The following is a 17,014-nucleotide window of genomic DNA, read 5'->3' on the forward strand; positions in this document are numbered from 1 at the left end:
TGAGTATTTCAAAGATTGGTGTGGTGGGGTTTTAACCTCATCGTCCATTCTCCCAGATGTGTCCGAATCATCTGGACTGACCACAGAGGGGCACACAGAGTAATCATCATTCCAGACTTCCAGATACCTCTTGCCAGGAATCCCAGAGGTCGAGAGAGAAAGACGGGCAAGAAAGCGAAGACTCTAAACATGAGACGGTCTGTTTTTGCTTTGAGGGAAGCAGAGTGTTCCAAACATCTGTGAAACCACTGACAAGAGAATTGTCTAAGTATGAATGTTTATTAAAAAACACAGATGGAAGAAAGAGAGAGTACAGATGCGTTACAGAACTGAATTTAGAATCTGAACTGATCATGGATTTTATTTTACCATCTAGACCCCCTAAGAATTTAATGATCAAGATGATGTAATGGAGTTAGTGGAGAAGATTCTGTAGTTTTTAGTCTACTTAAATGGTGAAGTCCACAAAGGGAACAGATGGAGGAGTATTTTTCAGGAATCATCCTGTTAAGTCCTTTTGACATGGTTCTGTCCTGTGTCAGGCTGCACATCTGAGGAACCTAAATCATTTATTACATTTCCATTGTCTCTCTGCTTCTTTATTCAATACACTAACACAGGGGTGCCCTCGAAGATAAAACCGCCATGGCTTCTTGGCCCATTCGCCATGGGACTCGATTCCAACACGTGGTGCTGATACTATATTGTAAGTTTCTGCTGGACTTGTGTTGGGGTCCCCTTCCAGCCACACATCTGGATCTGAGGCCAGGTCTCGACAGTCAAAACCGCGCGGTATATCTAGAGCTTGGCACAGCTTCGAAGGCCCGTTGCAGAGCTCTTTGTCCTTAAGTTGTTGGGCGCCCTCTTTGCGTCTGGCTGCCCTCAGCCGCCTCATGACGGACTGACCCTGTAGGGGCTCGACGGAGCGCAGCAGCACGGCAGCACCCTCCCCTGTGACAAACCAAACAACATACATAAGTCTGCATGGCTCCACTTCGTCTCCTTCCTTTTGCCCTTTACCCACCGACAATAGAAAACACAACTTGATACACACAGTATCAGTTTAACGTCATACTAATGATAAACACTTTGAAGAGAAAACAAGAGCAAGCAACAGTTTATAACTTTTTTTCTGTTTGCATGTATCAGTAGACATGGCTATCAATGTGAACAAAACATGTGGCAGGTATTCCTACTTTTAAGTCATCTCTGGTGCGTAATGTTTTTACCTTCACTGGACACATTCATGCAGAGGTGGATGCCATAAATGGGATACACATAAATTGTGCCTGGCTTCATGAACATGGCTGTGTTCCTCTTTGTGCGTTTGCCTCCCGCTGAGTGTGAGGCTTGGTCCTCTCCACCGAGGTAGGCTTCAGTTTCCACTATTCTTCCTCGCAGCTCAGCGCCATCTGCACACCTGCGGACCAGCACCTGCAGGGATAAGGCATGAGGCAGATTGTGTTTATAGCCATCATTGATTAGCTAATACACAGAAGGTTAATTGATCATCCATTTAGCAAAAATGGCACAAAAAAACCCCTGTAGATTTCTTGGTTTGGGACTGACGTAACCTGACATTTAAAGATTTGATAAAAGGTTCTGGGAGCTTGTAATTATTATTATTATTATTACACAAGACAGGCATCTTTTTTAAAGTATTGTTATATTGCCTGAAATACCAGTAGTTGAAATTGTTTACTTTATATTTTATCAGCCCCCAAAGAAAATGCATATTGGTCAACCTTTATTTTATGAAATTATAAAATAGTCCCACTAAGGGGGATTTGACATGTTACAGCAGCAAAGGGGTAAGGAGGAATAAGAAACAATAGTAAAAAAGTTATATTTAAGTAGAAAAATAGCAATATAAACATAAACAGGATATATACAATGTAAATAAATGCACACAAATATTGAAATTGCACAACAGTGGACATATGGCACTGACTAAATGAAGTCAACCCTGAGTTGAATCAGTGCTGGTTGTAAAGTGTGACAGGAGCAGGAAGCAGCAAAAACAAGTAAGTTATTACATGTAATTTATCTGGACCTGGATGTGTTTTATTGTTGTCCTGGGTTTTGTAAGAACGTTCAGTTTATGGTCGACAGTGACAGCGGCTGTGTTACATCCACAGGTCTGACAGACGCATTAAAGGAGCCCCTGCTACACTGTCTTCTACCAAAACTCCACATGCATCGTATGATCCCCTGCAGAGCATCAGGTCGCCTTCAGGTGAGGTGTCAGTAACTTACCTTTCCCAGGAATGCTTTAGCCAGACTGATACAAGGCTGCTGGAAGAACTCCTCTCCCAGTCTGAGCTGCAGGTCAGTCCCAGTAAAACTCCCACTTCTCTTCTCCTCTTCCTCACCTGTCTGCTTCTCACCTTTATTTACATCTTGCTCACCTGCTGCAGCCGCCATCTTTCTTTTCCTGCCTGCCATCACGTCATCAAAACCCCACTTTTAACCACCCTGTCGCTCTGTAAAGTCAGAAACACGTTTCTACTGTTTTTTGACCTTCTAATGATAATAGTGTGTGAGAGTGTCGTAGCAGTTAGCACCGGAGCTAGCACACAGGAAGTAAATGACTGTTTTGAATCTCTTAAAGGAGCCGCGCACCCTTTTTTCCTGGAGGATGTGAATCGGTGTTCGATTATTGATCGATGGAGAAGTTACACTTGAGCTGGTGAATATCTACAACACCTTTTTCCACCAAATCACTAACTTAACATTTCTTCTTATACATATGAGCCCCTGCTTCTATAACTTTATGTCTGTCTGTCTTTCTTTTGGTCTGTCTTTTTTCTGTCTTTCTGCTTTTCTTTCTAACTTTCTTATCTTTCTTTCTGTCTTTCTGTCTTTCTTTTTATCCCAATGCATATTAAGGCTATATATCGGTTATTTAAATATTTATCGTGTCAACTTCATACCTGATTCATTTGAATATTCTCTTTTCAATATATTTTAGTACATTTTCCAATAATACCTAATCTAATATATATAGTATCAAAAGATGTCTTAAATATTCTTTTCAATAATTAAAAGAAATGCATTGTAGTGTTCGCTGTTCATGTTTCCAGGGTGTGAAAGGGAAGATTTCTTTAGATTTTCTTTTCCTTTTCTTCACATAATTCTGATAATTTGTGGCTTGTGGGGAATCATTGTTGTTGTTTTCGTTTTACTTATGCATCGATAATTATATAGAAATATATTATATATCATTATTACTTCACATTGCATGTAATGTCAAATATGTCACTCAATATTGTATACAACATAAAATGTGGGTATTCCAAAATATATCCTTAATAAACATAATTTTTGTTTATTTATTTTTGGTTAGAACGTTTTTTTTTTCCTTTTCTTTCACAAATCAGTCTCTATAGGCCCAACTTTGTTTTCCTGCTGCTCTTCACAGCCACACATGCTGATAAGTGTTACCTCCCAAACAGCGACCTTTTCCTGACGCTGTCTTATCTTCTCAGCCTCATTTGAAAACAGTGCCCTCTAATAGGAAGATATATATAGAGCTGGTGTGCTCATGACTGCCTGTGCCCAGGAAGTGGATGGCGCCAGTTTGGCCCCAGGCACTGTGAGTCCATGTGGCTCTCTGGAAGACTCACAGTATGTGGCATGGCCGTGCCACCCACTGCTATTTCATGAGCGGAAGTAAAATTTTGCTGAGCTGTTACTCGGAGGAACTCTGACCTTAGAGCTCGTGAATGCAGTGATTGGTATGAGAATGGATGCACAGACCAATAGATGAATGAGTAAATGAGGATGAATTAATAGTGTTAAGTGTTTGAAATAGATTGGATCACTTGTACTATAGTAATTGATGAAAAATACAAATAGGTGTTTGAGATATCTTGTTGATTAAAAAAAAGCAAAACTTGATCAGGGTAAAGAAAAAAGTGAACTGCAGATGAATGTTTTGTAAAACATTATAGCCTAATATTGCTTTGTGTTTTTTATGCGTTTATCTGTATATTAGTTAAAGATTGAAGTGCCATTGAAGAGCCATTGATGTGTAGGATTATAATTCTGTCTCTTATCCTAATGTGTTTTTCACTGTTGATACTGTAAAGGGGCTTCAGATCCTTATCCACATGTTTTGACCTGAATTTAAAGCTTGATGGTCTGTCTGTTCCCGCTGCCGCTTTTACTCTTGAATGCACAATGCCCCCTCTTTTCAAAGCCCAGGCCCTCTCTTGTTGTGATGTTCAGCAGCCTTGTTTTTCTGCCTGTTGGACTAAGTACTCCTCCCCAGATCGTCCTGAGCTTTTTGCAGCTGCAGCATGATTTCAAATACATCCCTGTCTAATGGCTGACTGGGAGTCTTCTTCTGCAGCTGTGTCGGGGCGTTGCAGCTTTTTTCTCTGTAATAATCTGAAACAAGATTCATGATTTGATTAAGTTTACAGACAAATAGAGTTGCACACAGAGGGAACACATAAGGTTTTCATGTTTGCAGAGCACATCACATGACTATACATGAGGGTCCACAGGAGTAAATAAGAGCTTGGTTTGTGGGTTGCATGGAATCATTGTTTTCTAAAAAAAATTTGTATCAGCAATTATATACAAATATATTTGTATATCAGTATTACATCGTATTGCATGCAAAAGTGATAAAATACATACATTTTTGCAGTTTTCATACTCTAAATACTATGCTTATATACGTGTTATACTAAGTATTGTGCTCAGTATTTTTGTATTTCTGTAAACGTCTTGTGTTTTTCATATTCTGACTTGTATTCAATGAATAAGAAAGAAAATATAATAGCACAGACAGAAATATTACTAAAAATATTCCCCCTCACAGAGGCCTCTCCGCCTGCATGGGGTCGAATCATTGGAGAGATGCCAGATACTCATGAGGTGGTGTGTGTGTGTGTGTGTGTGTGTGTGTGTGTGTGTGTGTGTGTGTGTGTGTGTGTGTGTGTGTGTGTGTGTGTGTGTGTGTGTGTGTGTGTATATATATATATGTGCATGTGTGCATTTGCGCGTGTGCATGTGTGCATTTGCGCGTGTGTGCATGTGCATGTGTGCATTTGCGTGTGTGTGTCATTGCAGGAACAGGTGAAGGGCACACGTCCTTGGGCCGGGGGTAAGCTGATACACTGCATCGACATGAAAAGTTCCATAAAAATTCCTAGTCCAAATATTTGCTTAGCTAGTTACCAGGTCTCATTGCACATATTCTGCGCTATATCTTATCACCTCCTTTTGTGATGTCACAAATTGCAAAACTTTCCAATTTCTTTTTAATTTCTGGACTTTAGTTTTGTTTCCAAGGATCATAAGATCAATTTATCTTTCTGTGGTATCTGAATGTTCCTGTCTTTAATGGAAACACATGAGAAATGTGGTGCTGTAATTACGGACACAAAGAACTGGACTGACATGACTGAGCCAGACAGAAATCTGCTGAGCATGTTCAGTAGAAGAGCCCTCGCATGGCTTGTTGACTTTGCCACGGCTGCTGGACTGTTGAAGGCCATTGTTTTCTCCGACTGTGTTTCCACTGCCTGTCAGCGGTGACGGTGAAGTCTGGGCTGGGGCGAGTTTTCATTGTCGCTGCCTCAGATAATCTTAGCAACCACGGCTTGGCTGCAGTGTTGCATTCTGGACCACTTTCAATTCCTGCGGCCACCTCAGCGATAGTGACGCTGAGGGGGGACGCCAAAGACCCGTCTGTGTGCAGATGGACGAGCAGAATGCAGGCAGACTGAAAATATCTTACTACAGCATGAGTCAGAGAGTCATATTAAGAACAAATGTTTGTGTGCTGCATGTGATATCCTCTCTTCGTGCTGTGTTTAGAAAGGAAGTAGCTAATATTTGTTTTTGATTTCCACAGTGACTTGTTTCAATTTGATTTAGCTTTAACATTAAGCTATAAATATATATATATCCATGTGCTGTATATAGTTCCACTACAGCGACAGACTGGCACTGCTATCTTTGGTTGTATAAAAATATTGTTCCAAACATGTGACTTAAATGGACCGTCCAAAAATGATATCGCTATTTTTTCCTGTGTTGTTTATGATCTGAATAGTCTGGATACCAGTTTGTCAGTGCAGACACAAGCTGATTTCAGACATGCACTGACCTCTGGAGATCCACCGGAGCTTTTCTGCGGTGGTTGCGTGTGTGAGAACCTCCAGAGCTTCTCACTTTCTCCGTCTGGCACTCTAAAGCCCGCAGAAACTCTAGAGGAGCCGATGTGATGAATCCTGCGGGGGATTTGCTGCTGTTGTGAACGCGGCTGAACAGAGAATCTCCTGCTGCGTTGTCAATGCTTGAAAAGCAAACTCTGGAGAAAATCCAGACCCAATTCTCTGGAGTTCTTCCGGAGGTCATGTCTGAAAACAGCTACACAATTTTTCAGTTAATTGGCAATTTAGAGAAAGATACAAATTCTTTATATCTTGTTGTAGTTCCGCCCACGGACCCCTTTGCCCGGGCCCCCCAACGTCCCTTGAAAAGTCACAATTAACAAAAAAAAAAGGACATCCCTGGTGTTTCTAGTTGTAAATACACAAAATGAACACTGATGACATAACCTCCTGACCTGGACTTTTGAAGTTGTGTTGATTCCATGACATTATCATATTTATATCATGTAAGCAAACCTCATTCCATTACAAGGTGTGGCAGTTCTGCTGTCATGTGATTGTAGACATGGTCTTTCAGAGGCTTCTTTTCAAATGCTGCATTCTCAATGTTTTAGTTTTATCTTATTATCTTATTTTCATTTTCACCCATGGACCGCATGTCCGAAAATAGAATGGTTCTCAATAGAGCGCAAACAGCAAGGCCAAATAATCACACACATGATTGTTTATTTGTGACAAACATCATTCACTTAGACACGGGAGGCTTTTTTCTTACAGCTATCAGACATCTGCATCCTTGGTGTTTGCTGGGATTAATTATTAATTGATTAATAAATGATTCATGAGTCTCTTTTTGCTTGTTTGCTGCATATAGGTGTGGTGTGTGTGTGCTGCACAGGTGGCTGGATCTCACATGGAGGAGGGGGGGGATGATCACTATGTACGAGACCAGGTTCACACAGCGACACAACTGAGATGTGCTCAAGCTGAAACCAAGGTTTTCTTTCTCCACACCTGCGATCTCATGCTCACAGTGTTTTTAAGAGCCACTGGTGTGTAGACACGCCATTTTCCTTTTGTTCATCTAGACAACATATATGCTTTTGTTCTGTTTGTTCTGCATTGTAGACAATTAGTGATGTGTTGGTGCAGTGGTTCCCAAACTAGGGGTCAGAACCTCCTGGGAGGTCGCTAGACACAGAAGGAGGGTTGCAGGTGGATTTCCAGAAATCAATTACATTTTAAAAACTATTCTGATTGTTTTTTATATTAAAGTGCAGAGGGTCAGTGGCAGTTTTAGGGTCATGTTAGTAGATCATTCAGCCTTCCAGCTGTTTTGTGTATTGATTGAGCTCGTGCTGATATCTCCAGTCCCATGACCTTTCTCTGTCTGCTCTGATAACAGACGCCTCGTCTCTGCCCACACCTGTGGCTCCGAGAGGAAACCACCGTTGGGTCATGCAGGCGGGGAGAAACAGGGAGAGAGGATTTTCGCCAGCCTTATCACAAAAACAAGGGATTATGAATCTCAACACGACCACACAGTGAAATCCTTTTTGCCGTTTTTCATTTCTTCAACAGCCTCCTTCCTGCGGTGGTATTTTGCAACAGTGGGTTGCTTTTTGCCAGTAATGTACATGCAGTATGTGTTCCATCACTGAATGAAAACCAGCATGCACTCTATTTTAACTTCAGCTCTACACCCAGGAACTGATTGTGCAATCAGAGCTATAGGAGCAAACACGTCCCATTTGAGGATTAAAATGTGTTTCCTTTAGGCGTAAAAAAAAAACTCAATGACATTTAAAAAAAAATCAATTAACCCAGAAAAGCAGCCTGAGAGTTAAAAGCTCGCACATCCATTTAAACGGTATCTGCCCTCCTCTGTAGGTGTGGTAAACCATGTCGCCAATGAATGAGGAAACAAAACAAACCTCTTAACCCAGAAATAATGGCCTCCCCTCCACTTCTCTGCTTGGTCGAAAGAGAGGAAACCGCTTATGGAGCATCTGACAATGTCCTTTTGGTTAAAAGCTACCCTTGAACTCAACCCTTTTATCTGCATCTGATTGATGGGGAATCTGGGGCCCTTGGGTGCTCCTACAGGCCCTGCGTCGCTTCCTCAATGCTGCCTTTGCCCCGGCTTCAACTTTCCTCAGTCCCCGAGGGACACTTCACCATTAATTACAGTCACTTTGTGGTATATCAATCAGGGACCCCTGGTAGGCCCCTGAACGGTCTTTACATACCTGAGTGTACGTGAAATGGTCGATGAAGAGCGATAAACTCGTTGCTACAGTTTAAATTCTAACTGATGCCTAATTTAGGAGCGTGTCTCAGAATCAGCTCGATTTGCGGCGTGGCTATCAGTCACGCTGGCAGGGAGGAAACCTGTGGGTGCAAGGCGGAGAGGAGACTCGAGCTGAGGGGAAACACTGTGAAGCATTCGCAAGACCAGGTTGTTGTGAGACCTGTCTGTTGTATATTTTAGTTTGGTGATGCAGTGATTGGTAAAACCAGGATGATTCGATTTCTCCTCAGGGAGGAAAGCTGCTGTTGGCATTTAGCTGTGGAGGACGTGAGGAGGAGGTGTTAAAAACGTTCAAAAATATTCCTGCGGACAGAAACACAGGCATAAAAATATACACTATAGAATAATAGAAATGTTGGATCTATCTTGAGAAAACGAGAACCTCAGTTGAAATTGTGGCAACAGATGTTAAGTTGCTGAACATGCAGAGACCCTACAGATGACAAGATCTAGAGTATTTCCACTTTATGCATAACCTGGTGTAGTGGTTTGCACTGTTACCTCACAGCGAGACGGTTCCTGGGCTGAATCCTGGTTTGGCCAGTGTCTTTCTGTGTGGAATTTGCATGTTCTCCCTGTGTCTGTGTGGGTTTTCTCCTGATACCTCCCACAGTCCAAATACATGCAGATTGAGGGTGAGGTTAATTTGAGACTCTGAATTGTAAATCTACATCATAGGTGATAATATAAGTGTGAATGTTTTTTTTTTCTCTGTATGTCGGCCCTGAAATACGCAAGTAACCTGTATCCTGCCTCTCATCCAATGTCAGATAGGATTGGCTCCAGTCTCCTCTGCGACCTTCAAATGAAAATGGATGAATGGGTAATTGAATGCATATTTACTGTGGTACTTTTACTTTCATGTAGGATCTGAATTATTCCTCCACCAAGCCACTACTTTATTTTTCACTACAAGCAGATACAAAATATTTATTTCCCATTTTGCAGATCATGATTTTGAATAAATATGATGCATTTTTACAGATTAAAATGCTCAAGAATATACACTACAATTAAAATTGGCCCAACTAAACACCAGGATGAATAAACCAATATTATAAGAGTATATATAATGATATAAGATTCTGAGAGTGGCCACCCATATGCATAGTTGATACTTTTAGTTTTAATACTTTAAGTGTATTTTGCTGTTAATACATCTGTACTTTGACATAAGTAAAATGTGGAATGTAGCTTTTAGCTTTTACTTTGATAAAGGATCTCAATAATTCCTCCACCGCTTGCAAAAGTTGTACTGCTCGGGTTTTTCCTAGATCTACTGAATAAAAAAGTAGTCAGCCTCTCTTATGGTTCCTTGTTCTAGACACACAAACAAATCATGTGCTCTGTCAGCATGAAAATGAGACCATGTTATGTCTTCCTTTAGTTTTATAGCAGAAAAGAACCGGCTGCCACGCTCGGGGGAGAGTGTCTTAATCGAGAAGTGCATCAAAGCAACCACGAAGGAGACGTTTTCCTGGAACATGAGCCTCTTGTGCCCTGAAACCTCATCTGAGGAGAGCTGTGTACATGGTGCCCCTTGTCAGCACCTCAGAAACCATCGGCTTCTGAACATCCATCTCTCTCCTGCAGAATATTCCCAGGTGCATCTGAACTTTCACTGAAACTATGATGGAATGCACCATAATGGTCTTTTCATTAGACACAGCAGTAGCAGCAGAAGCAGCAGTGTGTTACCTGGTGCAGTAGAAGAGCTCCATTTATCTATCTATCTATCTATCTATCTATCTATCTATCTATCTATCTTTGACTCAGTAAAAAAAGCAGAACTGTATAAACTTCACGGAAACGTAGTGAGAGCACAGAGTTCATGTGCGGTTAACCTGCTGATCACTGATATCATGTGATGTCATGATTATCTCTGAGTCATGTGGCAACATTGCACGGTTTGTGTGTGTGTGTGTGTGTGTGTGTGTGTGTGTGTGTGTGTGTGTGTGTGTGTGTGTGTGTGTGTGTGTGTGTGTATCTATTTTCCTGTTGACAATTTGTATTTATGCACAGTTATTGATTTCAGCTTCAGACACACAGGTAGGTACACTGATATATTATTTTGGGGGTTATTTCCGATCCTGATGCTCATTAATCTTTAGAAAATCTAAAACTTGGATTTAAGGAGTTAGTGGAGAATACGATACACAAAATTTATTTGATGAGAATATGCAGACGGGAGGGGAGGTTGTCAAATTTCAAAGCTTGGCTGATTTATGTGAGTGAAGGTGATGAATAGTGGAGTGTTTTCTGTACAGTATGGGCTTGCATATGTATAATGAATGGAATTTTGTTGTCTGCTTTTGTAAAAGTACATATTCTCCAAACTTTGATTCAGTTGCAAAAATCACAAAATAGGAATGTACCATTTATCATAAATGGCACATTTAGCATTATAAATATACCATTTATTCTACAATTTATTTTGAAATTATCTTTGTGTGAAGTTAGGTTTTCAATTTCGTATATACATAAAACATGTGTAAGGCCCATATTAGTGAATATAGTGACAATTGATGACTGATTTTTTACGTAATTTGATCTTAACCTCTGGAGTTCCAGGAAACAAATCATCTACATTATATAGCAATTCATCCACAAATTGGTATATGTTTATGTATTAAGAAACGTGGGTTGTGTTTGGTTTATCCTCCCATTTAAGAATCATCCTAAATGATATCATCATTATTATTATTCTAACATTAAAATCTAACGTTGTCTCCTGTGGAGACTAACGGGACAGTCCTGGTTCAGCGTTGGCGTGGAACACTGTGGATCACAGAGCTTGTTAAACCCTGGTTTCTGTCCCAGGACCCCCCTCTGGGTCTGGATCAGAATATCGCTTAGTCACCGCCGCTCACCGGGAGAAGCAGCGCCGCCCTGTGTACGCACCGATTGGTCGGTGATCTTGACGGGTTTGCCTTCTCGTCTCCAGCCCAGGGCGGGGCTGACAGACTCTCCAGCAAACTGAATTAGGCTACAACCGGCAGGGGAGGAAAAAAAAAACTTACCCCGGGTCGATCCATGGAGCGCTGTGGGAATGCTCTGTCCGCAGCGGGGAGGCAGGGAACCGGACGGCAGATCCCACATTTCGGCCACATCCTCCCGGACTGCCTGAGCTGCCGGTGCGCTCCTGAGTGACCGGATTCAAACCCACCACGGCACCGGGCTTGGCTTTAAAAACACACATTCACAGAGACACACACACGCACACACACAGTTTACACATCTGCGGGGTGGAAAACGAAGACGCGCGTTTGATTCCTGCGCCGCTGTCAGGATGATGTGACAAACCACTCATCCACTGCCTGGAGGAACATCTGTTTACCCGGATTTATTTTTTTATTTTCTCCCACTCCCTGTGTTTCTCTGCTGGGGATCGCCTGAGCTGCTGGTAATAAGGGTAAGTTGGATCGTTATTTCGTGACTGTCTCCTGCGGTCGCCCATACGGAAGGCGCAGCGTCGGAGGACGCGCTTTTTACGCGTCGTGATCGAGGAGGATAAACGAGCCGTGTGTGTACCGGTGGACTGGATCGTTCCTGGTCAGACATGGGAACCCTCCAGATCCAGAGTGAACTTAGTGAGCAGAGCATCATTTATCGGCTGCTGTGCAGTTGTAGTGGAGTTCTCCTATAGGTGATTTCATGTGGTCTCAATGGGGTGTACACATTCAGGCCCTGTCACCTTTTTAAAAAGTGTGAAATAGCCTATGTTGAAGTGGAGCTAATGAGTGTAAAATGGGACACAGGCTGAATGGATAGATTACTTTTTTTTAATGTAACTTGAACTCGACCAATATTGGGGGAGATTACTTTAATTAGAGTCAGACTTCATGTTTCCCTTATCTCCTGTAGTGGGAGGATGATGATGGAAGGAATGCACATAGATGACTGTTGAATAGTCATGTAACAAATCATGTCACGCCATGACCTCAGTCATCCTCCAACTACTCCCTCTTCAACCTTCTACTGCTGCTCAACACCATCTTCTTCATGTTCGTGACATATACGAGCATGCCACGGTTCCTCTTTCTATAATAATAGAAGGCTACATTCATGCAGGTGTTACACAGTTCATGGAGACAATTGATGAAAAAGCGTTTGACTGCTTGGAAACAGAACGTGTTTTTTCCTCCTCAGGATCTTTGTTTTCTCCTGAGTTGTGTCTTCAACACGGCGGTGACTCAAAGTGACTCACATCAGTCACAAAGGGGGCACAAATTCCATCACGTGTGGAGGGGCCCACCTGAACATCTGTAGGTTTGACTCATCAGAAGTTTGAAAAGCTCCGGGACGGCAGCTCGCATCTTAAACAGTTGTGTTGACATGGTAAAAGGTTACGCGCATACAGTTTCCTACGAAACCTGGGCAGACTGCAGTGAAACCATAACCGTACTGTATTATAAACTGCTGAGTTATTTTGGCAGACGGGACACAGGAGCACATGGCCTGGTTTGTGTGTCCAGTGTTCCTGAAACCTTATCACACCCAGGGGGGGGGGGGGGACCGTGGCTCAGGGTGATGTAACCACACCAATAAAGCAGGGCCGTGATGTGTGATAGTGGCGGTCATGCTCATCCCCTGTATCTTCTCCAACTGGACCCCAGGGAGAATACTCCCATTATGTGTGTGTGTGTGTGTGTTTATGTGGGTGCATCATGCTTGGAGGTGGGAGTAGCTCTGCTGAGGCAGGTGTACCATCCAGGCCCTGCCTGTGGTGATTGCCTGGTATGTAAGTTTTGTAAGGGGCTGCTGAGGGGGCCGCACTGTAGTCATGCCTGCATTACTCATGGCGCGATATCTGTCTGTCTGTCTGTCAGTCTGGCCAAGTGCTTCATGGTGTTGCCTTCAAACGAGCTGGGCTTTTACTCTGTGGCTCAGTTATCAACATTCAGTAACTGGAGTTCGTCACTGGATTTCTTCGCCCCACGTCACACAGCTCGCAGCACTGTGCATCAGCACCGCAGTGACATTTCACACATGCGCGTCTAATCGCTTCAAGACGATTTATCCACAAACAGGACACAGTTGTTAAGTCCAGAATGGATGCTCTTTTGTAGATTTGATGTTCTGCTGATGAGATGACGCAGTCCTCACACACAAGGCCGCCATAGATTTCCAGGAAGAAGAAATCTGCCTGTTTCCAGAACACGGGTGTACACTCTCAGTGATTGTTGGTCATTTTCTCCAGGGTCTGGACAGACCTCTGTCAGCGTCACTGGGCTGAGCTGTTCCATGTGTGCTGAGCACATGCTTCTCTAAATAACCTCAGGCTGTTTCGTCAGCAGAACACATCTGTGTCACGAGTCGAAAAAATTTGTTCACTTGAAGTTTACTGAGCAGGAAGAATTTTGTTGTGACCATATGTTAAAGTAGTAATACTAAATATTTAGGTAGAATAGTAGCTGCTGTATTAAATTGCATTTGATTTTATCTTTAATATTGAAAGACACTTATTTCTTATTGGTATAAATATATATTGGTATCCATCATCTAGGATTTTCTGGTGATTCTACATGGTTTTTCATATTCTGTTGGATCATAATTTCCCCTGAGGCAAGTTTGAATATCAATTCTTATTATATATCTGCTTTGGAGACGAATCTATTTATCAGTTGGTCAATAAAAATTGGCCGATATGATCTTTAACAGACACATTGGTATCTGTTTTGTTTGCCAATATGCAGCAATATGACATTTTCATTTTACAGACTAACGAATGCATGTATGTTTTATTTTGTAAATCAAATTCTAAATATTTGGTTCCATCTGTCTTTTCTTTTTTATTTATAATTAACTTTATAGGTAAACTGTAAATATAAATATCATAACATCTTATGCCGTATCATATTTCACCACCAAAAATCCATATCCTCTAATCTGTTTATTCCAACTCTTCACTCGGCTCAAATGATTCTTACTATGAGCAAAATATTCAAACACAAGTCTTTATTTTTTTATGGCTGCACCATTAAAGCACAGGGAATCATTAAGTTGTATTTAAAAGTCCCTCTGAATAAATCCAGCCTTTAACATTTGACTCAAATTGAAACTATATTTTTGTGGCTTTTTAAAAGTGCTGGTCTACTCAATTGAAGAGGATAAACATTTAAACCCAGTGTCAGCAGACACTTAATGACTTTCAGTATCATTGAGCTAAATTATAGATTTGTCAGAGACTGTCATGGATCTGTCATCACAGCCGACATCTGCTCTGTGTGAAACCCGCCACAGTTCCTGTCTCCTGGGAAGAGTTGTTAATGTGGGGCACGGCAGCAGAGGTCAAGCATGTTAACCAACTCGTTCTGCTACTTTACAGACAATACGCCTGATTTCCTGCTAAATATATTGGCTACGACTGCTCCCACTACTGAGCTCAAACAAGACATGTTTGAGACATTAGCTCAAAAACGCGTGTCAGGTATGGTTTAATGAGGGACTGGTGGTGAGAAGAAGCCCACAGGCGATGTCTGATCTCGTCCCCGCAGGCACTCGCTCAGCTCCTACTTTTTTTTTGACTTGAATGTGGTCACGGTTTTGACTAAGTTGTCAGGACCAGGAACAGTCATTCTTCTAATGTGGTGTTTGTGGAAAAACAGAAACCAAGTTGTGTTTCTGGTTTCTGCAGTGCATATGTCAAAAGGAATGTAAGCAGATACATTGTGCCTTGTCAGTGATGGAAGGAAACAAAAAAAACCCCAACAAAGAACGTATTGGCTGTGGTGCATTGATTTTAATTATACAGGATGTGTGCTGTTTGCTTGTGTAGACCATCATCCCATTGCTGCTTGCAGGACACTGGGTACTGCACCGATCCCCAGAGTGCTTCCCTTGTTGACGGCTTGGGTCTGTGACTCACAGCCGCTGCATCCAGTTGTTTCCATCCCATGACATCTCGGCGGTGGCATGATGCAGCGGCAGCCATGTTGGTGAAGTCAGCTGTGATGTAATGCTGTAATGCAGCAGCAGGGCTATTTCAGGTCTACCTCTGAGCCTCCCGAGGCCTTCGTCTGCCAGTGTGCCACCCTGCCCTTCTCTCAGTCAGCAGTTCATTTGTCATGAGCCAGACGCCGATACATGAAGCGGCATTGACATAATTTACTAGAAACCATTGACGCACAGGTTCGGAGAAAAGTTGGAGGAGTGACTGCTGAATTGAAAATGTGGGTTTACTACGAATTGTTTTCTGTTGTTTGATTGAAGCCACCATTAGACTGTAGCGGAGAGGAAAACATCTAATTTGGGTTTGGTAGTTACACAGTGTTTTTGGTCCCACCGCCTGTCTTCTCACTGACACTGTGTCTGAAGCTGGTTAACCTCAGGGCAAAGCTCATTTTCAGGGCTGTGGGAATGCTGTGTGTTTTTTCCCAGAAGGCCCGGCAGCGCTCACAGACGAGCAGCGATGGCTCCTTGAACTTTGGTCTTCCTCTGTGAGTGCGAAGAGCTCTCAGAGGGCGTGTCCACAGATAACCCAATAAATATTTTCTGCTACCTGGTGCCTCGAGACAGAAATACATACGGTATGTGTCAGGTATGTTGCAATTGCACAGTCTTGACTGTGTGAAATCCCTTGACAGGGAATTTTATTTCAAAGCTCACACGGGCTTGTGTTACAGCAATGCAACTTGTAAAAAAGTCAATGCAGTCTCGCTCTTTGAAAAGCACTTTAGTGTGTGCAGATGACTGTTATTACTCCTGAGCCTTTTCCTGCTTGTCCATTGGAGGAAGGTCATCCTCAATGATGAAAAGAGCTACTTAAATAGACGAGGTGTAACATCCGTCAAGGAGGTTATGTTTTCAACTGCATTTGTCTGTCTCTTAATTAGCAGCATTACACAAAAGCTACTTGATGGAACAATTCATAGATCTAGATTTTAAAAAATGTGCTTATGCAGAATCTGTAGGTGATGGACAAGAGTTTGGCCAATCACGTTTAGGCTTGAGTTGCCCACAGGTAAACAGTCTGTGAGAGCATTAGAAGTGAAACTCATTGACTGAATTGCATCAGCGATTAGCTTTTTAGATTTATCTGCATTCATATGCAGCCGTTAATAGAGATTAGCTGAAAAAAGTATTACCATTTGTGGTTTGTGTGGAGAAACGTTCGACTCGTATGATAAAAATAAACTAGTCGAACTGTAAACAGTGTACAGTGACAGGAAGAAGGGGTCTTGACCCAGATATCCACTGTAGCCCAAAAATGTTGGCCGTTGCCCCCAGAGGCTAATTTGTTGTCAGATGATAGCCAATGGGCTACGTGATCGCCTTGGTGCATAATCAAACCTTCCACCAAGTTCCGTGGTAATCCTTCCAGTAGTTTTTGCGTAATCCCGCTAACAGTCAGACAAACAGCGACGAAAACATAACCTCCTTGGCAGAGGTGGTAACTGAAAATACATCCACGGTATTTTATGCTTTTTCTGTGTGTTGTTAATCCACATGGATGTCGGTAGTGTAAAGTGTGCAACACAGGCCTCGGTCGCTGCAACGACAGCACAGTGTCGAGTCTGTTTACTTCTTCTCAGATCATTGTCGGGCCAGAGGACCAGCTCAAGGAACACCC

The 17,014-nt window shown here is 42.3% G+C and overlaps 2 protein-coding genes across 2 annotated transcripts in view; one reads left to right on the forward strand and one right to left on the reverse strand.

Moving 5' to 3' along the window:
• Positions 1 to 241: 241 nt before the first annotated feature.
• On the reverse strand, positions 242 to 2,782 carry mpg (N-methylpurine DNA glycosylase). Its single transcript, XM_034593530.1, is given in 4 exon segments — positions 242 to 583; positions 585 to 951; positions 1,230 to 1,434; positions 2,257 to 2,782. Coding segments are annotated over 4 exon segments (837 nt in total). The 5' UTR covers positions 2,446 to 2,782; the 3' UTR covers positions 242 to 507.
• An 8,577-nt stretch (positions 2,783 to 11,359) lies between these two features.
• rhbdf1a (rhomboid 5 homolog 1a (Drosophila)) overlaps positions 11,360 to 17,014 on the forward strand; it is a 29,886-nt gene continuing 24,231 nt past the window's right edge. Inside the window, 1 exon segment of the mRNA XM_034593551.1 lies at positions 11,360 to 11,854. The gene's annotated coding sequence lies outside the window, so the exon portion shown is untranslated.

The sequence above is a fragment of the Hippoglossus hippoglossus genome, chromosome 8, assembly GCF_009819705.1.
Source record: "Hippoglossus hippoglossus isolate fHipHip1 chromosome 8, fHipHip1.pri, whole genome shotgun sequence".
Classification (NCBI taxonomy): Eukaryota; Metazoa; Chordata; class Actinopteri; order Pleuronectiformes; family Pleuronectidae; genus Hippoglossus; species Hippoglossus hippoglossus.